This window comes from Littorina saxatilis, linkage group LG12 (genome assembly GCF_037325665.1).
Source record: "Littorina saxatilis isolate snail1 linkage group LG12, US_GU_Lsax_2.0, whole genome shotgun sequence".
NCBI classification, from domain to species: domain Eukaryota; kingdom Metazoa; phylum Mollusca; class Gastropoda; order Littorinimorpha; family Littorinidae; genus Littorina; species Littorina saxatilis.
This window is the reverse complement of record NC_090256.1, coordinates 55,679,142-55,701,290: the sequence shown is the minus strand read 5'-3', so window position 1 is coordinate 55,701,290 and position 22,149 is coordinate 55,679,142. Positions and strand designations below refer to the sequence as shown.

General features: G+C 46.9%; 1 protein-coding gene and 1 non-coding gene across 2 annotated transcripts in view; both read left to right on the top strand.

Annotated features, from left to right (window-relative positions):
* LOC138982300 (unextended protein-like) overlaps window positions 1–12,378 on the top strand; it is a 32,783-nt gene extending 20,405 nt beyond the window's left edge. The window contains exons 3-6 of the mRNA XM_070355561.1: window positions 7,516–7,647; window positions 8,717–8,878; window positions 10,821–10,904; window positions 11,603–12,378. Of these exons, the coding sequence (XP_070211662.1) occupies window positions 7,516–7,647; window positions 8,717–8,878; window positions 10,821–10,904; window positions 11,603–12,378 (1,154 nt within the window). The remainder of the gene's footprint in view (window positions 1–7,515; window positions 7,648–8,716; window positions 8,879–10,820; window positions 10,905–11,602) is intronic.
* Window positions 12,379–14,316: 1,938 nt separating this feature from the next.
* LOC138983410 (5S ribosomal RNA) lies at window positions 14,317–14,435 on the top strand. The gene has a single exon (XR_011461146.1). It is a non-coding gene; the product is annotated as a 5S ribosomal RNA (ribosomal RNA).
* Window positions 14,436–22,149: the final 7,714 nt, after the last annotated feature.

The window sequence follows — 22,149 nt, the reverse complement described above, 5'->3', positions numbered from 1 at the left end:
CTTGGTACAACAAAACCTCGTGAATTGCGACACCTTTCGCGAATATTTAGCACAGCTGAGACTGAAACATAACAGGAATAGGGCGCAAACATTAGCCACTCCAGTTATGTGCTAACGTTGGTAATACACCCGTTATTTCTTTGTCCTGTTTGCACAGGGTTTACCATTTAGTGGCAGTCAGTATTCCAGAAGTCACGTGTGTTCACTCGGTAGAAATTTACGGCACTTTGAAAAAGGGAACCAGTGTCTTGCTTTTTATCTCTCCTCGTGGTTGGGTTGAGTTTAGAATGAGTTTAGTGTTGCATGAAATTACATTTGACTTGAAAGCATTGAAAGTAAGGAGAATGGCAGTTGACTGCGAACTGTAACGCACCACAAAGGCACCCTCCTTTTCCGTCTATAGGGCGGTGAATAAATCGTTGTAATCTGCGATTACACTTACATTCCACACGCTTCCCATGTAAATCATCGTGTACACTACCACAGATGTGTCCAGATTTGTCCAGGCTTTTACGTGGGACAAGACATACATACATACATGCATACATACATACATACATACATACATACATACATACATACATACATACATACATACATACATACATACATACATACATACATACATACATACATACATACAGGTATACATGCATACACACACACATACATACGTTTACCAAAATTACACAGCCTGGCTTTTGCCTGTGTAGAGTGGGATTTTTTTTCTGCATGAATTATGCAGAGTGACAATCAGACATGGGTGTCAGTTACGAACAGTACTGAGAAAAAAATCTCACTCTGCAGAGAAACCAGGAAGGAATCTTACATCTTCAATTAAATTGAAGACCTATACCGTAAGTTAAACCACGAAATACCTACTAGGATCGATGTTGAAGCTACTGCCACATCATCGAGCGGAAAGAAGGGCAAATTAACTTCTTCGGTTTGTTGTTGTTGTTGGCTCTTGGTGCCTAATGGACCTTATTGATTTCCCCATAAACCTTTCTAATGAAGCCAGCTTAAAGGCACAGTCCTTTCCGTGAATACAGTTCAACTCCTCATCTCCGATCTGGTCAGGTTTATACATGGGATAAGATCAACCCTCCACTTGAACACATACCAACAATCAACACGTTGGCTGCTTCCTCTGCACATTGGGATTATTTTTTTGGAACATACATTAATTTCTTAAGAACTACTGGTGTCAACCTGCGACATTAACTCATCAACAATTCTGACTCTGCACAGGAAGCAGTCGTGGTGTTGATTTTTGGTATGTGGAGGGATGTTGTTTTTCCATGTTAAAGCCTGGCCACATCTGAGATGGGAAGGAATGTGGCTGTTACTGTATAGAACTTACTGCATGCAGGCTGTGGTCATAATTGCGTGTGAAGGCTTGCTTGCGTGATGGCTGCCTGGCACTCCCCAATGAATTTCGTCATGAAACAGAAAGTCTATCCTGTATTGATTTCTGCAGCTCACTTACCGCTTCTGGCCTTTACTTACAAGCTTTTTGTCTGTCTGGTAAAACTAATGGGCTATCATGGCGTTTTTAAGTCACTTTTGCTCATAGTGCCAGTCCCTTAATAAAGCCTTTTTTTGTGTTAAATCGTTTTAACTACATGCCATCTTCCAGTTAAAGGTACTATCGAACCTGTCTTTAACGTCCATCCCAATAGCCAACGAATAGTGGTCCTTTAATTAATAAATGCAGGTGGTCGTTATAGAAAGGTGAATGATCCTTATTGACAGGTGGTCGTAATGGTCAGGTGGTCGTTATCAAGACGTGGTCGCCAGGACAGGTTCTATTGCACCTTTCTTCTCGCGTTTACAAGCGATCATGTACTCCACCCCAGATCTGAGAAGATCCTTCTGCTTGGACGTATAGCGAAAATCTAAAGCCTGTCTGCTTTCCGTGCAGAGAGGACATTTTTGGTCAGAATAAATTTCGTATTGACACCAATGTTAATCTGCGAAGTTAATTCAACTAAAGATTCCAGCTTCGCACAGGTAGCAGGCAGGCGTTTGAATGTTGGTCGTATTGCTAGGTGGAAGGATGATTTAATAATATGTTAAAGCCTTGGCAGGCCTGTGGTAGTGCATGTGATCATTTATTTGTCTGTCCTTGTTCTCGGTACTGTGTGTGTGTCACTGTGTGTGTGTGTGTGTGTGTGTGTTGGGGGGTGAATCTCGAAGACAGGGTTGATAAAGTTGTTTTAGCGAATTCAATGTAAACAGAAGGGAAATAACGGGGAAGATTAATTGAACCCCTCCAAACATATTACGCAATCTCGAGGCACATCGTGATTGTGAAAGTGGACGGTGAGCTTCAGCTGGCGATATTGTTAACGTCAATGTCAATACTTACACACTCATCTTGGAACAAGCGCACCCAAAGAAAGGGAAAGGAAAGAAGCATTTTTTCATGAAATGGAATTCGATCCCAGCCTGAATCGAGTAAAACAGAAATGCCGATAGTTTGCTGCTTGGTTATTAGATTAAGCAAAAAGAATGCAAGCTGATCCCCCTCCCCCGAAGCCTCGTGTTATTCCATTGTCGAATACTGCTCACCAGTAATGAGAGCTACGTATTTCAGGTTCGTTCTTTTGTGGGTTCAGTGTGTGTGTGTGTGTGTGTGTGGTTTTGTTACATTTAGTCAAGTTTTGACTAAATGTTTTAACATAGAGGGGGAATCGAGACGAGGGTCATGGTGTATGTGTGTGTGTGTGTGTGTGTGTGTGCGTGTGTGTGTGTAGAGCGATTCAGAGTAAACTACTGGACCGATCTTTATGAAATTTGACATGAGAGTTCCTGGATATGATATCCCCGGACGTTTTTTTCATTTTTTCGATAAATGTCTTTGATGACGTCATATCCGGCTTTTTGTAAAAGTTGAGGCGGCACTGTCACACCCTCATTTTTCAATCAAATTGATTGAAATTTTGGCCCAGCAATCTTCGACGAAGGCCGGACTTCGGTATTGCATTTCAGCTTGGTGGCTTAAAAATTAATTAATGACTTTGGTCATTAAAAATCTGAAAATTGTAATAAATTTTTTTTTTTATAAAACGATCCAAATTTACGTTCATCTTATTCTTCATCATGTTCTGATTCCAAAAACATATAAATATGTTATATTTGTATTAAAAACAAGCTCTGAAAATTAAAAAAATTAAAAATTATGATCAAAATTAAATTTTCGAAATCAATTTAAAAACACTTTCATCTTATTCCTTGTCGGTTCCTGATTCCAAAAACATATAGATATGATATGTTTGGATTAAAAACACGCTCAGAAAGTTAAAACGAAGAGAGGTACAGTAAAGCGTGCTATGAAGCACAGCGCAATCGCTACCGCGCCAAACAGGCTCGTCACTTTCACTGCCTTTTGCACTAACGGCGGACTACGTTCAATTTCATTCTGTGAGTTCCACAGCTTGACTAAATGTAGTAATTTCGCCTTACGCGACTTGTTTTTACTCCTGTAGAGCCAAGAAGCTAAAGGTGGGTAATAATACTACGTTGTACTGATATATATATTCGAAAATGTACCAATCGAGGATTTTGTGCCATGCATTGGATATATATGATTTGAACTGAAATTAAAGCATGACGTCACCATGGACGTGTGTATATGTGGTTTTCTCGGGGGGGGGGGGGGGGGGGTGGTGGTGGTGCACCTTGGAGAGGATTCGTGTCAGGTCTGACAGCAATCTTTAGCACGCTCGGTGAAAAACTCTCTCCGTGGAATGGGGGTGTAATGCATCGAGTTCGCTTTTGTAGGCGAGAGTAATGCCGTTGGTATAAAACGTTTCCTGATCTGTGGACAGTAAATGTCTTGTAGTATGCACAAGATAACAAGATATTTCTTACTACTGTAAGAGGCTTTTTATGTTGAAGAAGTCTGGTAGTAATTGTACCGCTATAACGCTGTATGCGCTTTGATGCCAAACATCACAAGTTAAGACCTGCTGTGCCGAAACAGTAATTTATGACGCAACAGTATTTTTGTATGCGGAACAACTGGCGTCATTGAGGTTCGTATATCATGTTGAAGTAAAAACGCATGAGAGGTTTACCCCCTGCAACGTCAAACTACAACGAACAGAGTAATTCGATTGTGGGCCATGCAAATTTCTCGTGAAAGCAAAATTACTCTGAAACACACCGAAAATCAACAGCCTATCTGTTTTCTGTGCAGAATGGGAATTTTGTTGCTGAATAATTTTTTCAACTGAAACCCATGTCGATAAAAGAATTCCTGTCTCTGCACGGGAAGCAGCAAGGCTGTTGATTTCTGGTATATAAAAAAATATTTTTCAACCCATACGTTATTTTATAACTATGTATAGGTATGTATTCTGACGAATTAAAAATGCAAATGTCTAATGCGAAAGCGTGGACAGCTTTGAGGCGATATACAGGGTAGTTCACACGGAAAGGATGGTACCGGCCTTCGACAGAAAGTCATAAGTTGGAACAAATGTCCAAAACTGCAAATTCCGCTGCCGAGGAAATGGACTATACAAATGCATGACATTTGTCCGCCAAGCTGCTTTGAGTTGCTGTCACTGCGGGACATAGGAATTGCATGGGGCTCATTTGCACGCACAGTGGGTTTGTGCCATTTTGCGTGACTCCTGCCATCAGCGGTTTTCAGCAGCCAAAGAATCTGACACTCGCTATTTTGACAGGGAAAACCCTTTGCGACCTCTGTTGTTTCCCCCTCATCCTTGCCCCCCTCCCCCTCCCACCTGTGTGTGTGTGTGTGTGTGTGTGTGTGAACGACAAATAAACGTGACACTCCATTTTGCTGATTGACAGGGAAGTTGCTCGTTTCTCACGGCAACTCGGCGTGTGTGTGCGTGCGCGTGTGCGTCTGTCCGTCCTCCTATGTTCAAAAAAATCCTTTGCAATTCGGAGAGCACCAGGAAAAGCAAACCGGTCATGTTTAGTCAGATAACAATCACTGGCGATGTTCAGTCTCATGATTGCAGCTGTCTCTCTTCCACTCTCCCCCACCCTCCCCACCCTCCCCCCTCTCTCTCTCTCTCTCTTTTCTCCCCCCTCTCGCTCTCTCTCTCTCTCTTTTCTCCCTCCCCCGCCCCTCTCGCTCTTCTTTTCGATTTCTTGTGTTATTTCCCTGGTTTTCCCCCTCCCCCATGTGGCGGTGGCGTTTTGCCAGCAAACAGCTTCGATCTAACATCGGTTCCTGGTTTCGCTGCGAGGCCTAGATAATTGATAAGGCGCCTGGTGCTAATGACTCCCGTCCAAATTATCATAGCTAGTGTGCACAAGCCTCGGCTGGCTGTGCGGCGTCAGCTTTTTGCCTTCTGCTTCTTGTGACCTTGTCAGACTTGTCCGCTTTTTGTGACAGCTGGGGGGGGGGGGGGGCGATGGTGTGTGTGTGTGTGTGTGTATACTCGCTCTCTTTCTCTCTCTCTCCTCTCTCTCTCTCTCTCTAGTCTCTCTCTCTCCTCTCTCTCTCTCTCTCTCTCTCTCACACACACACACACACACACACACACAGCTCCCACCCACTTTCTAGCCCTTCCTTCGCGAACTCACACGCTTCCTTCCACTCTCGAGTTTTTTTGCTTGTGTTGTGTCTGTCTACCATGTACCAGTCTGTCTGCGTGTGTTTCTCTCTGTGTGTGTGTGTCTCTCCCCCCCCCCCCTTCTCTCTCTCTCTCTCTCTCTCTCTCTCTCTCTCTCTCTCTCCCTCTACTCACAGCTTTTCTCCCTCATTTGCTTTTTCTTTCTCGCCCTTCCTACCATCACACCTACCATCACAGGCTCAGGCCTCAGTCCGTCCACTCTCTCGTCCACTCTCTCGATTCTTTTTGTTTGTGTCTCTGTCTACCAGTCTGTCTGCGTATGTCTCTCTCTCTCTCTCTCTCTCTCTCTCTCTCTCTCTCTCTCTCTCTCTCTCTCTCTCTCTCTCTCTCTCTCTCTCTCTCTGTTTTCTTTCACTCCATAAAAATGTTTCTTTTCCCCTCAGTTTGTCTGCCTGTCTCAGTGTCTGTCTGCCAGTGTTTGTTTCTCTCTCACTCTCTTAGAATGTGACTTGCTTCATCCTCTCTTTACAGCCCCCTCTCTTTCATTCACATGCTTTCTGCACACTGTTCCATCTTTCAGGCTCCCTCTCAGTATTCCTTTCACAATGCATGACTCATACTGTAGAGAAACATGAAACAAGTGATCTGTCTTGTAGGAGGGAATCAGATTATTTTGGGCTGTTTCAGTGAATGTTTGTGCAGGGCACTCTTTGTACTCCAAAAACATTGCCAAAGTCATGAATCTTCAGATGTTTTTTTCGAGGTTGTTATCACTCTTCTTGCACCTTTCTTACTCTTCATTCTATTTAAGTTGCCAGAATGGCACTCCCACGGAACTGCAATAGTGGAATTGGAACACAGAGAAAAAATCTGGCAGAGTCTTGGTCTTTTGGGGAAGGGAGATAACTGCACTGAAGAATGAAGAAGGAGCAGACGTCATGTATGACATCAGAGTTGCGCTCTGTCTGTGCTAATCTTGAAGGGGCCAATTTTCTTAGTGTGATTGGAAGCTTCCCAAAACTTTATTGTATTTTTGAGAGAATCCATCAAGGGAAACTGAGCACTAATGGCTTGATCTAAATAAAACAAAGGGAAGCAAGCAATATGAATATAGACCACATAATGCAATACTTATGAGAAAAATTATTAATGTTCTCCTGGCACCTGAGAGAATAAGAAGAATTTAAGTGGACAAACAACTTTTATCGCATGACGGAGAGTGTGTGTTTGTGTCTGTATGGTGATCTGTGTGCTTAGGCCTAAAAAAAAAATAGGTGTGGTTACGGTAACCCGACCTACCCTATTTTTGGGGGCCGACCCTATAACTTTTTATTACATTTGTCAAAAAAATACCAAAAACAAACAAGTAAACGAGTGCAGAAAACGCAATGAAAGCGAAAGCGCCCGAGTCGCACACTTATTTCCCTGTCAAGTAGGTTTAATTTGTACACATTAGAAAAAAAAGTTTAAAAAAAAAAAAGTGATTGCCTACCTTCCTACCCTATTTTTTGGGGCTATGTTACCGTAACCACACCTATTATTTTTTTTGGCCTTATCAGTTACTTGAGTGATTTTTCATTTATATCAGGGGATCGGCTGCTGTCCTAATGTTTCGTAAACAAGGTGACACTCTAATGTATGTTTTCATTTGAGCCTTGACAAAACATTTGAAATGTTGAGGAGATTTTTATCGAGTGAATTCTGAAACCACTTTCTCTCTCTCCTTTTATTTTCTTTATTTTATTTTTTATTTTTTTTTATATTTTGGGCTGAATTACTTCTTATTCTCTATTTCCTTTGAAATATTGTATTCTCCTGTGTTAAAATGATTATTTAATTTAGTTTTATGATTCACATCTTACTGACACTGAGAAAATAAACCACACTAACAGAATATCTAACACAAGATTCCGCTGGCTGACTCTAAACCTCCTTTGTCTGGAATCTGTTTCAGCGGACAATCGTCGCAAGAAGCCCCGCCAGCGACAAAAGCAACTGGAGTACAACATGTTTGAGCAAAAGCAGGAGCACGGCCCCAGAATCTCTCAACAGGTGGCCTTCGCTGCGTATCAGTTCCTCTCCACTGGTCAGTTGATAGGAATATTTCGTCGTCGTCCTGGAATTTTGGCATAACTCGATTCTTGGCAATTTTTAATGTTTTTGTGCTTTAGACTAAGTAAATCATTCTCCATGAGAAAATATCCTCTAAAATATGATGGTCAATACATGATTTAACATTCTTTTATCTTTCTATCCATATCAGGTACAAATATAAACACTTTCATTATAATAATAATCAGTTTTGGCCTTCTGATGAAAAGCTGTCTAAAATGAGTTACACCCAAATTCCATGACGACGTTGATTTGTGCACAGTGTTCTCTCTTTCACACGTCTTTCTCTCCCTCTCTCTGAAATTAAAACTGGCGTTTGACTCGTGCGCGAATGCTACTTACAGTCAGTTGCGGTCCTAGCAATCGCATGGCAATACTTTCACGTCTAATGAGGGCAGTACCCCCCGCGGGTTAGGGGGAAGAATTTACCCGATGCTCCCCAGCATGTCGTAAGAGGCGACTAACGGATTCTGTTTCTCCTTTTACCCTTGTTAAGTGTTTCTTGTATAGAATATAGTCAATTTTTGTAAAGATTTTAGTCAAGCAGTATGTAAGAAACGTTAAGTCCTTTGTACTGGAAACTTGCATTCTCCCAGTAAGGTCATATATTGTACTACATTGCAAGCCCCTGGAGCAAATTTTTGATTAGTGCTTTTGTGAACAAGAAACAATTGACAAGTGGCTCTATCCCATCTCCCCCCTTTCCCCGTCGCGATATAACCTTCGTGGTTGAAAACGACGTTAAACACCAAATAAAGAAAGAAAGAATGAGGGCAGTGCCCATCTCCTTACCCTCGCTGCCTTCACCTTCCCCATCTCCGGAATTGGGTCAGGTACCCGTTTTATCACTTCTTTTTTTGGATTTTATAGTGCAAATCCTAAGTCTTATTTTGGGAGAGAGTTGTTAAAAGGGGGGTTCCACTGTAATGAGAAAGGACGAAGGAGAGTCGTGTAAGCATTTCCTTTTCTTGTTTATTGTTGTTGCTATTGTTGTTGTTTGTTTTGTTTTATGAAATGATTCTTATTCACACTATGTCCAACAGCTGTGGAGCCATTCAAAGACCAGTATGTGGCGAGGAACGTCCTGAAACAGCTGGTTCAACAGAACATCTTCATCACCATGACACTCAGTGCAGATGACCCTTCCAAAAACTTCATCTACAAGCGTGGCCAGGAGTGTGACTTCTTTGTTCTGCTGCTGGAAGGTGCGTCCTTATCTCTGCACATAATGCAAGAGAATCATGAGATTTATTAATAACACATAAAAAAAGAATAATCGTACTTTCGGGACAATAAGGCACAACTTTTTTTTTTTTTCCTCAACTTGAACCCCTGTGCAGTCCTACCCCACCTTTGACGTCCCGAGATGCCAGACGTGGCCCAGTGCAGTGGGGGCCCACGAAAAGCTTTGGGGAACGGTAGAGTCACTGTGGGGGACTGCGGACTTCATCTTAAATTTAAAGACATTATTGACAATCTAGCATGGCTGGGAACGCAGAAGAAGAAGAAATATCTTTCATGAACCTCTAATGCCTAAGTGGGAATTTGGGTTAAAACAGAATTAAAAAATGTATGATACATATTCCTGTGGATCTGTCATGGGTCTCTGCAGAAAAAGGATCTTAACCTTCGCCGGACGTTGTGGGTCCATATGGACCCAGAAGGGTCTTTAAATGCTGACATCTCATTAACTATTTGGAATTTTTCAATGAAATTTTAAAAATGCTTCAGGCAGGCAAACTTCTTTCTTTTCCTTGTTTTTAAACAAGGTTTAAAAAAAACCACAAAGGCGACAGGTCATTTCCGGTGTTTGTCACTGTTAAAATGATGTGGGTCCGCGAAGGGGTACACATAAGTTTTGCTTCTTTGAGAGTCATTGGTCCAAGTGGACCCATGCCGTCTTCATGCACGTTTTTGCTTCTTTGAGAGTCATTGGTCCAAGTGGACCCATGCCGTCTTCATGCACGTTTTTGCTTCTTTGAGAGTCATTGGTCCAAGTGGACCCATGCCGTCTTCATGCACGTTTTTGCTTCTTTGAGAGTCATTGGTCCAAGTGGACCCATGCCGTCTTCATGCACGTTTTTGCTTCTTTGAGAATCATGGATCCACACGGGCCCAAGCCGGTGTCAGTGTGTAGTCAAAGGCGCAGTCTGGCGAAGGTTAAGGCTGTAATGGATTGCAGAATTTATAATGCATCTTCAGATGTTTTCTGGCAACCTGTTGGCTGCAGTGACGTTATGACTACATTGCCAGGAGATGCTTGGTTGATTATGTGGTTGATAAAATGGTGAGGTGTTCTAGCTAAAACTGTATGAGTCGATGTGCCAGGCAGTTTCTGTGTGCTGTCTGTGACAATTAAATAACAGGATTGATTGATACTGAATCATTTGGTTTTCATGTTGGTCATCTGTTACATACCCGAGAAGTATTCTGAAGCTGTATTGAAGCCTGAAGCCAAAGCTATCGTAGTAACGATTAATTCATGGTTCGTTTTATCTTCAGATCTTTGTGCCAGGAAACTGTCGATATCAGAAGACATATATAAATGATTCTTACTTACTTACATATTTATTTACTTACTCTTTCACTCACTCACTCACTCACAGAGTAGTCCCTCTCTGGGCGAGGGCTGGTTGAAAAAAAGCTGGTTTGTAATGCTTATGCCACAACCCTCGTAAAATAAAATTGATTTGATTTCATTTCATTTGACTAACTCACTCGCTCACTCACTCACTCACTCACTCACTCACTCACTCACTCACTCACTCACTCACTCACTCACTCAATTATTTACTGACTAAGTTACTGCTCGTTATGCATGTAGGGCTGCAAGAAGAACCTCCATTCCTGTCCGCCTTGGGCCAACTCGTGGACGGTACCCCAGGTGTGGTTCAGGTTTTTCACTTCTCCCTCCATAGTTTGACGTCAAGTGTTCTCGGGTCTTCCTCTTTCCCTTTTGGACTTGATGTACACGAGAAAGTGAGCAACTGGTTAGAAACCAGATTGGTAGAAAATGAGGTTTGTACAGATGGTACATTTCTCTTGCACATCAGCCCTGGAGTCTAGTAGAGGACTTTACATGTGAAGTTGCCTCCCTTCTCAATGATTCTGAACAGTTTGTGATTTCTCCATCTGTTTCTTTGACAGGCCATGTGGAGGTGGAGATTGGCAAGGAAAATCTCAAATTTGAAAGCGGCCCCTTCAACTACTTTGGTGTGGAGTGTCTTGACTGTGAGTTGCACCAAGCGTTTAGATTTCTGATGCTTCTTAGTTTATGCAAGTTTTTACTGAAGGATACAAAGTCAGTTTTACAGAGGTTAATTTTTTTTTCTTTATTGAACTGGTTTTTTTAATATTTTTTTTATATGTTAATAGATTAGATATTGTAACAAATATGAATGGGCATGACTTTTCTGTTTCCGTGCAAGTTGATCATACAAAGATGTGTTGTCTGTGGTACTGTTTTGGTTAGGTATCAGGAATTGTGTTCACCCACGTTTTTCATTTGTTACCATATGAATAAACACATTGATAATACGTAACCATATAAATATTCACATTCTCATGACGTGTAACCATGCAAATACGCATATTTTGATGACAATTAACCATATAAATACACTCATTTTGAAGACGTGCAGCTGTATAAATGCACATATTTTGATGACGTGCAACCATATAAATAGACACATATTGATGTAGAACCATATAAATAGACTCATTTTGAATACGCGTAACTGTATAAATACATAGATTTTGATGACAAGTAAATGTATACATACACCATATTGGTGATGTGTAACCATATAAATAGGCACATTTTGAGGACGCGTAAACATATAAATTCATAGATTTTGATGACATGCAACCTGATAGATAAATATACATATTTTGATGTAAAAATACACACATTATGTTGATGTGTGCAGGTCTGCGCGACATGAAGATTGATGCGCTCAAGGAATCCAGGGATCTGCGCACTTTGACACCGTACATCCCCGACTTCTCAGTACGCATGATCACCCAGGTTCAGTTCCTGCGTATCCGGCGCGTGCACTACCTGGCAGCCCGACGCACGTCACACCTGAGGGTGCAGGATGAGAACTCCCACGAGGAGGCCTTCCACAAAGAGTGGAACCGCACTGTGGCCTCCCAGTCCCTGTCGCGCAACAACAGCGCCTCCGCCATGTCCGACCTGGTCGACCCCGGCTCTCTGAACATGGTCCACAACGCGCTCATGTCGGACCCAGGGCTCAAGGACAGGATCACTGCCAACTCCACCCCTCACCACGAGCAGGAGAAGAAAGTCCGCGGGGAGAGCGTGGATTCCTTGAAGATGAACAGCTCGGTCTCCAGCGGAATTGACCAGACGTCTAAAGGACCCAGCAGCGACGGTGTGGTGGCCGATGTCCCGTCAGTGTCCTTCAGCAACGGAAGGACTAAGGGGGACAAGGGGGGTGAGGACTCCCCTCTGCTTCCCAACAACACGGGTGACAGTGATCAGAAGATCTCGGCCGAGTCAGAGTTGTCAAGCCCGGAGGAAGGGGGTGGGGGTGCGGTAGTGGAGGACAGAGTGCCGCTGGTGAGCGCCAAGGAAAGTAGAACTACCCCCAGCGGCCAGAGCAAGGGCTGGGTGGAGGATGATGATGAGAGCTCCCCCCTGGTGGGGAAGGAGAAGGGAGACCACCCGAATGTCAAGTCTTAGCACTTGTTCAGCGCGGCACTACACTCGGGCTTGCTGCAGCGTGTGGGTCGTTACCACCAGCCTGCAAGCAACGGTGCGACGTGTCGGCTTCTTCTATCAACTGTGTACAGAATGTTATGCTGGAGAGTGGCGAGCATGCGGGAGGGAGGGGTCAGCTTTAAGGAGTATGCTCTGTGTGTCTTCTGTTAATGTTACACAGTAGAAACCCCTTTTCAAGCCTTCCAAAAATATGGAGAGAAAAATGTTGGTCTTAAAGAGAGTGAGTCATGAAATGGAGGTGTTAGTAACAGAATATCTATTAAAAAAAATGTGGGGTTCTTAAAAGTCGGGAGAGAAGGGAGGGGTTTTAAAACGGGGGTTGGGTAGGTCTGAAAAGGGGTGTCCCACTCTAGTTGTGTACATTTTGTATTGCCAGTTATTGGGGTCCAAGGGAGATGAGTCTCTCTCTCTCTCCTCTGTGGTAACAGGTTTTAGCAGAAGGAGGGACCAGAACGTGAGAGTGGCTTGGTTGATGTTCATACCCATTTGAGATTGATGGGGTTGGTTGCATGTTGTACGTCTGTATTAGTCTATTACTCTTCATAGTATTCACGCAAGAAGCTTCCATGTACTTAATTGTAAATGTTTTCTTTTGGTTTCTTTGATTTAACACCCCCCGGGAAGTCCAAGACTCTCAGTTGCGGCTTCAGTTTTAGTCTGGAACTGTCGAAGAATTGTTCTTTTCACAGCAAGGCCTATTTGTTATTCAAAAGTGCTTCCTGTGGTTTGTCCAGGAAAATGGAATTTTACATAGCTAGTTAAATACATTTAGCAAAAAAAAAAATGTCGTGAGAACATTGATTAACAAATACAATGACATGGATCAGTTTTGACGCAATTGTACTCTTGAATAAAAAGGCGATGTAAAAGAATGAGAAAAAGAAAAAAACTATAGAATCAAAAAACAATGTCAATATAACACTTACCTCGACAGTACTATTCTTGCACATTATCTATTATAGGCCGAAAAAATTGGACAAAACGCTGAGTGGGTACAATTATCTCCCATAACCATGCGCCACCGTGGATCCCAAGCACTGTCCGAGTGCTTCCCCCTTACAGGATGTAGGTGGCGCGTCCTCTTTCTTTTTTCGCGCGTGTCAGACCGGCTGTGTTTCTGCTACGCTCCCGGATTATTTTGGACTAAGAGGCTCCTTTTCTGTGTGGACTATCACCTGTTGGATTATTGTGTGTTATTCCACTTCTGGCTTGAGGCTACGTTGTGTTTCCTTCAACTTGTGCCTCCGTTTTTGTGTGGCGGACTCGGCGTGCCTCCCGTCCTACTTCGTGGTGACCGGTCGTCTGCTTCTCGTTTCGCCGCATTCACTTGAGTATTGACCTAAATTTTCTTTGAATTTTGTTAATTCTCGGTCTTTAAGGGTACGTACAGGGCGAGGTAGGATGTCTCGTCCTGTTTTGGGCTCTGGTTCTACGGAACCAGAGTCTGCCGGGGGCAACCCTTCTCCGGGCGCCCAGCGTCATGTTTTACGCACGGAGAAGGGGATCTTTCGGCGCTCCGACTCTCCCTCCCCAAACGCTTTGCGTTTGCGGCGAGGGAGGGCGGAGAAAGCCTGTTTGAGCAAGCTCAATGCGAGCTTGCTCAAACAGGCTGGGCTTGAGCCTGGGACTTCGGGCGGGGCTGCGCCGTCGAAGGTTCGGGGAAGGTCGAGGGGAAAGAAAAAGCTTCTTTCTCCTTCTCCTTCAGTGGAACAGGCTTCCCCCCCTTCGACGCCGTTGTCCGGCCCTCAGTCTCAGGCTTCAGCTCCTCCCGGTTTCAAGCCTGGGGGGAAGGTTTCCTTCTCCCCCCTGGCTCGAATCCGGGGGCAGGTCGATTCCCAACCCTCTTTGGGGGTTGGTGAATCCGATCTAGGGGCTACTGGAGAGACTCAGGTTTTGACAGCCAACGGCCATACCACGTTGAAAACACCGGTTCTCGTCCGACCACCGAAGTTAAGCAACGTCGGGCCCGGTTAGTACTTGGATGGGTGACCGCCTGGGAACACCGGGTGCAGTTGGCATTAAAATCTTCCTTTTCCGGTGCCTCTCCTGTGCCCTCCTCGGTTTCCACCGCTGTGGAAGCCAGGAGGGACACGGGTCCTCCTCTGAACTCCCTCGCTGGGTCGTCTGCTGCTGTTTTGACAGTAGTTTCGGCCTCCTGGGGGGGGAGATCGGAGGAGATGACGGGGTCTCTGAATTCCCTCCCCGCTGGGGTTGGGATGCGAATTGACCCCGTTCAGGGCGGTCCTGTGGGGGCAGGGGTTTCAGGCTTCGTGCCTACGACCACTGCTACTACGGTTCCCTCTGACGTCCGTGTGACTGGTGGCTGTCCCTCTTGAAACGCTCCGGCCGACTAGTTACTGGACGTGGAGGTGTTCGACAGAACGTGGTACTTCTGTCGAATGGTCAGGGCGACGGGAACATTGTTTCTGTTGCTCAGACCGACACCTCCGACCGGACCGTCTTGACCCCACGCCATTCCTTAGCGTCTGGTGTTCGGGTGACGGATGGTCCGGACCAAGGGTCCGGAACGTTCCAGGCTTACGGGTCGGGATCGAACCGGACCCACGGGTCCCGACTGGACTTGACCTCCGGGTTTGGTCCGGACGGGACCCATGGTACGGGACCGTACCGGACCTTAGGGTCCGGTGCGGGACAGTACCTCTGGCCCTTGCCGGACCCCCCGGACCTACGGGTCCGGATGGTACGGTACGGGACCAGTGGTTCGGTCGGGACCGGACCACCCGACCACCTCTGTTGGTCTGGGTGGTCTGGCACCGAACCGGAACACACCGGACCTACGGGTCCGGAGGGTACGGTACCGGACCAGTGGTCCGGTCGGGACCGGACCACTCGACCACCTCTGTTGGTCCGGGTGGTCTGGCACCGAACCGGACCATGCCGGACCTACGGGTCCGGATGGTACGGTATGTCCACGTCCGGACCGAGCCACCCGAACACTTCTGTGGGTACGGATGGTTCGGTACCGAACGGGACCTCCGGATGGTACGGGACCGGACCGAATCTACGGGTTCGGATGGTCCGGTTCCGGACCACCCGACCACCTCTGTTGGTCCGGATGGTCTGTCACCGAACCGGACCATACCGGACCACCGGACCTACGGGTCCGGATGGTACGGTAGGTCCACGTCCGGACCGAACACTTCAGTGGGTACGGATGGTTCGGTGCCGTACGGGACCTCCGGATGGTATGGGACCGGACCACAGGACCGGAACACCGGACCACCCTACCGGATCGGTCCGGACCACCCGACCACCTCTGTTGGTCCGGATGGTCTGGCACCGAACCGGACCTACGGGTCCGGATGGTACGGTATGTCCACGTCCGGACCGAGCCACCCGAACACTTCTGTGGGTACGGGTGGTTCGGTGCCGAACGGGACCTCCGGATGGTGCGGGACCGGACCGGACCTACGGGTCCGGATGGTCCGGTGCTGGACCGGTGGTCCGGTCCGGACCGGACCACCCGACCACCTCTGTTGGTCCGGATGGTCTGGCACCGAACCGGACCATACCGGACTTACGGGTCCGGATGGTACGGTGTGTCCACGTCCGGACCGAGCCACCCGAACACTTCTGTGGGTACGGATGGTTCGGTACCGAACGGGACCTCCGGATGGTACGGGACCGGACCGGAACACCGGACCGGACCACCCTACCGGACCGGTCCGGACCACCCGACCACCTCTGTTGGTCCGGATGGTCTGGCACCGAACCGGACCTACGGGTCCGGATGGTACGGTACGTCCACGCCCGGACCGAACCACCCGAACACTTCTGTGCGTACGGATGGTTCGGTGCCGAACAGGACCTCCGGATGGTACCGGACCTACGGGTCCGGACCTACGGGTCCGGATGGTCCGGTGCGGGACCACCCGACCACCTCTGTTGGTCTGGATGGTCTGGCACCGAACCGGACCATACCGGACCACCGGACCTACGGGTCCGGATGGTACGGTATGTCCACGTCCGGACCTAACCACCCGAACACTTCTGTGGGTACGATGGTTCGGTGCTGAACGGGACCTCCGGATGGTACGGCACCGGACCGGACCACCCTACCGGACCGGATCGGCACCCCCGACCGGACCGGACCATTTCTTTTCTGATCAGACCCGATGGGTTCCTGTTCAGTCTATAAATGGCGGGGGTTCGTTGGCTGGGCTGACCCAACAGTCGCAGGGTTGTTGTTTTTCTCCCCCTTCGGCTGCTGGAGACGTTTCGTCTTTGGGGCAGGGGTCTTCGCGGCCTCTTGCTTCTGTGGGCGTTTCTTCACAGCCTGCTTCATCGCTTTCGGCTCTTCCCCCTCAAGCTCCCTACACTCCTGCTTTTGAGGAGTTGTCGGGAAGTGAAGAGGAGAGTGAGTCGGAGGACGATAGGGAGGAGGATCAGGGTCGCCCTGAGGTTAACACTGAACCTCTACCCTTGCCGGTTTCTGATGGAACTTCCGAAGCTATGCTTCGTACTTTCCAACAGTACATGACAGACATCACGCGGCGTCTTGACGTCACGGATGCCTCTCTTAAGCGTCTGTCGTCTAGTGTTGACACACAGGACGTGGACCCGGGGTCTGAGGACGAGAGGCAGGAGGCTCGTCCTCGCACAGCTAGAAGGACGTTTGAACAGTTTCAGGACGTCCTTCCCTGAGACGCCCTCTCGTCCTTTGAGTCCGCTTCGGCCCGGGCGCGGGAGGCTCACGCCGCGTCTGCCGGCGGCTCGTTTTATGAACGATCCGGCCGCCGGCAATTCGCGTTCCACCCTAGTCTTAGTGCCACGGTGGAAGCGGCAGCACATCGCCTGAGGAGTACAGATTCACGTGCAAACGCGACCTATGTTCCTCGGGAGGACGCGGGTTCAGTGCCATGCTTTCCTTCGGGAGGCGCACCTCCACTGTTTCCTCGTGTCCAATCTGTTTCGTCCCTCCCTTTTCCCTTTGACTCTCGAACTCTCCCTTTCCAGACTTCGAGTGTTTAGGGTGGGGCTGACGGTGATGTGTTCGTTGGGGAGGTGCCTTCGGTCAAGAAGGTGGAACTGAGCTCTGCTTCGTTCCACAATCTTGAGGCCACCGTTTCTTCCACAGTCGAGGCCCAATCACAGGCCTTGACATGGATGAGCACGCTGTCCACACTGTTGGACCCTCCCGATCGGGCAGAGTCCGATTCCACTCGGGTCCTTGACACGGTTCGAGTGGATCGGGCTTTGCATGCCGTGCGATCGTGCGTGACGTCTGCGGCAGAATTGGCCATTGGAACACGGGTCCACTTTATTGGCCCTGTTCCGTGATCATTTTCTGCCTACTTCTATAGTGCCTCCGGATATGAGGAAGAGTCTGAGGAACACGTTTCCTCAGCCTTCTTCCCTCTTTCATCCGGACACTGTTCGTTCTGTGGTGGAGTCCACACGCCAGAGGAACACTGATTCTCTGATGGTTGGCCTCGCTGCTTCGGCGACGGCGGCGGGGAGTAAGAGAAGTGCTACAGTCACCTCCAGCTCCCAGCCTCAGAAGAAGAAGAAGAAGCCAGTTTCACTGCCTCCTTCTTCCTCCTCTTAGGCGCCTGTTGCGTTCCCAAGCAAGACAAAGGGTGCTCAGACAGGTAAGGGGAAGCAGCACCACCAGGGGGGGTGGTCGCAAGCCTGCGCCTGCCCGCCAGCAGAATTTTCAGTGAGTCCCGGCCCTACGTTGACGCCCCCTCAAGTTGCCCCTCTTTCGTCCGTCGGTTCCCTTTTTTCGGGCCCGCGGCATGTGGGGCAGACTGGTCTCCAACCAGTTTTTCTTGAGGGTGGTGTGGTCGGGGTTTTCTCTACCGCTGTCGTCACAACCTCCATTGTCCGCTCTACCTTGGACGTTCCCCCCTCCTCGAGAGCCTGCCAGATGGCAGGCTCTTCAGGACGAGGTGAACTCGTTGGTCGAGAAGAAGGCGGTCTACCCCCTTTCTCAGCCTTCTCTGGGGTTCTGCTCCCGCCTGTTCACCGTCCCCAAAAAGGACGGCCGGTTCAGGCCGGTGTTGGACCTCTCCACCTTGAACTTGTACCTTCACAGGTGCAAGTTCAAGATGGAAACCCCTTCGTCGGTCCGGTTGGCCATCCGGCCAAACGATTGGGCCATGTCTGGGACCTCCAGGATGCTTACTTCCACATCCTGGTGGCCCCGGGGTACCGACATCTGCTCCGGTTCGTTTGGGAGGGCACGGTGTTCGAGTTTCGGGCCCTCCCATTCGACCTGTCCTTGGCCCCTCTGATTTTCAACGGGGACAACAACACCACATGCTTAGCTTACCTTCGCCACCAGGGGGGCACCAATTCTCGGTCCCTCTCCCTGTTGGCGGAGGAGATTCTGCTCTGGTGCCAGACCAATCAGGTCCGGATGTCAGTCCAGTTCGTTCCGGGGAAACTGAACGCCCTGGCCGACATTCTCAGTCGGGGCGATCAGGTTCTCTCCACAGAATGGACCATCGCTCACAACGTTCTACAGCGTCTGTGGGCAAGGTGGGACCGTCCTCTGATCGATCTGTTCGTAACTCGATTCAGCGCTCGGCTTCCCAGGTACGTCAGCCCCTTTCGAGACATGAATGCGTTCCACTTGGACGCATTCACTCTCTTGTGGAGGCTCCTCGATGCTTACGCCTATCCCCCGACATCTCTGATTCCGAGGGTGCTGGCAAAATATCTGCAGGAACGACCAAGACTGATTTTGGTCGCGCCTTACTGGCCAACAGCTCCGTGGTTTCCAGATCTTCGCGGTCTCACCCACGTAGACCCTCTACCTCTGGATCTGGACGGGGGAGGTCTGCTCCAGCCTCGATCATGCCTCCCTCATCCACGTCCAGAGAGTCTGTGCTTGACCGCATGGCTCTTGTGCGCTCCAAACTGCTTGCACTAGGATTGCACAAGAGTTCAGTAGAGTTTTCCTTGAACGCTAAGAGGCGATCAACTAATCAGCTCTACGACTTACGCTGGAGAGCTTGGGCCACCTTCGCCTTGTCCAAGGGGATAAAGCCGCTTTATCCCTCAACACAGGACTTGGCCAACTTCCTGGTGGAAGTGTATCAAAAGAAGAGTCTTTCTTCTAAGACTCTTCTTGGATACAGATCTGCCATCGCTTCCACGATTGCGGCCGCTACTGGTCGCAGAACTGAACACTTGATCAGGTCCTCCCTCATCGCTAATGTCCTTTCGGGTATTAGCAATGCAGCGGTGTCTAAACCTCGGGTTTCATTTCCCAAGGGGGATGTCTTTCTGGTCCTCAAACTCCTGCGTAGCAATGAGTTTGAACCCCTGGCAGGCATCAGTATCAAGTTGCTGATTTTTAAGACTAATTGTTCCTCATCGCTTTAGCCACTTGCCGTAGACTCAGTGGTATTCAAGCTTTGAGTGGCCTGGACTTTGACATTGAGTTCACCACACAGCAGTGGTTGCTAGCATGGTCACGTCAGTCTAAGGTATGTTTCTTGGGTATATTTTCTTTTACGGTAGTACTGTTCGAAAATTGCCTGGGTATCTTAATCCTTGGATTTAAGTGATTTTGATTAAGGAGTTTAATACTCTACATATCACCCTCACACCACTCTGGTATTCTGTGCAAGAATAGTACTGTCGAGGTAAGTGTTATATTGACTGTAAGGCTTCTTTTTAAGCCTACTGTCTATATGATACTTACCGAGACAGTACTATTAGAGTTTCCCTCCCGCCTCCCCTCTTGATATGTTATGGGCTTTTTGAGGGTCTGCAGCTCATAAAGAAAGAGGACGCGCCACCTACATCCTGTAAGGGGGAAGCACTCGGACAGTGCTTGGGATCCACGGTGGCGCATGGTTATGGGAGATAATTGTACCCACTCAGCGTTTTGTCCAATTTTTTCGGCCTATAATAGATAATGTGCAAGAATAGTACTGTCTCGGTAAGTATCATATAGACAGTAGGCTTAAAAAGAAGCCTTACATTCATTCTGAATTTTGGAACGTTGGCAGTCTCTTTGTTTTTGGATTTGAAGAAAACTATAGCCAAGAACAAGATAGGCGGAAACCTAACCACTGAAACATTCTTAATGGAGGCAAACATTTTATATAGTTTACAAGTCAGGCAACAACAAAAAAGGCGTGCATATGTGGGAATAGGTGTAAGATATATAGTCCAGAGAGGAAAAATACATCTGTAGTCCCTTTGAAGTTGGTGTATACCTCAGGGGATAAGGACTTTGATGGGTATGGAAAGGGATGAACCTATAATCATTTTAGTTATTGTTTTTTTTCCATTGAGAATTGTTATTGAGAATCTTAATAGTTTTGTTGTTGATTTTTGCTTGTGTGTTATGCAGATGGGACCACCCATTATTTTGTCTTGTTTTTTTTTTGACAAACTGAGCAAGTTGCAGTGTGGCCAGCATCAGTCCCTCTCCGCACCAAACTCTATGGGAGCAGACAAGACCTGGAAGCCACGACGTCATTCGTCTCGCAGACTAAACTGATGGTGTGACGGCGAACGCAAGAAGAAGAAGAAGAAGCAAGTTGCAAGAGTGGTTGCTCACATGGTTTGTTGTTTTATACAATTTTGGTACCAACGGAAATGTAAGGTTGGCTCCTTTTTTGAGTGTTTGGTAAAAAAGTTTAAAAATATTTTTACAAGATCATGTCCTTTTAGTTTTACGCTGCACTTTTGTGTCCAGGTTGCTTGCAGCAAGGAAAATTCTGCATTGTGTATGCTTCGTAGACAGCTCAGAAAAAGACTAGTCTCTTTATTTAATTATGTTTGTGTTAGCAACCGAAAAAGCAACAAATGGCATGTAAAAACTATTTTCTATTCACAATGGAATGCTTTTGCTTTCTTCTGTTTAGGTTGTTTATATGTATTCGTTATATACCTCAATTGCCCTCATCATTGTTTTTCATTTGACATTCATACAGCCATAATGCAATTGAAAACGACGTTAAACACCAAATAAAGAAAGAAAGAACAGCCATAATGGAAGTGAAAATAACACCCCTTACATTGTCATCTCTCTGGTGTCTATGTTTTGAAAGAAATTTGGATGCACACAAACCCCCCGCGGGTTAGGGGGAAGAATTTACCCGATGCTCCCCAGCATGTCGTAAGAGGCGACTAACGGATTCTGTTTCTCCTTTTACCCTTGTTAAGTGTTTCTTGTATAGAATATAGTCAATTTTTGTAAAGATTTTAGTCAAGCAGTATGTAAGAAATGTTAAGTCCTTTGTACTGGAAACTTGCATTCTCCCAGTAAGGTAATATATTGTACTACGTTGCAAGCCCCTGGAGCAAATTTTTCATTAGTGCTTTTGTGAACAAGAAACAATTGACAAGTGGCTCTATCCCATCTCCCCCCTTTCCCCGTCGCGATATAACCTTCGTGGTGGTTAAAAACGACGTTAAACACCAAATAAATAAAGAAAGAAAGAAATTTGGATGCACACAAAGAGGTTGTGCCAAAGCGTGCTTTCACATTTCTGTCAGCGTTTTTCTGCTTAATTTGTTTGCTTTGTTGGTTTTTAGCAGCACTGAAAACATGTTTGTATTAAGCGCTGAAAAGAGTACCCAAGCAAGAGTGTTACCTGTTGTTACCTTATTTGTTTTGTTTTCTTGTTTTACATTCGTCCCGGGTCAATCTTGTCTGTTTTGAAAATATACACATTTTACCATTTTACTCTAGTAATTTACTGGAGATCTCTGAAATAATTCTAGTCCCAAACATAGATAAAGATA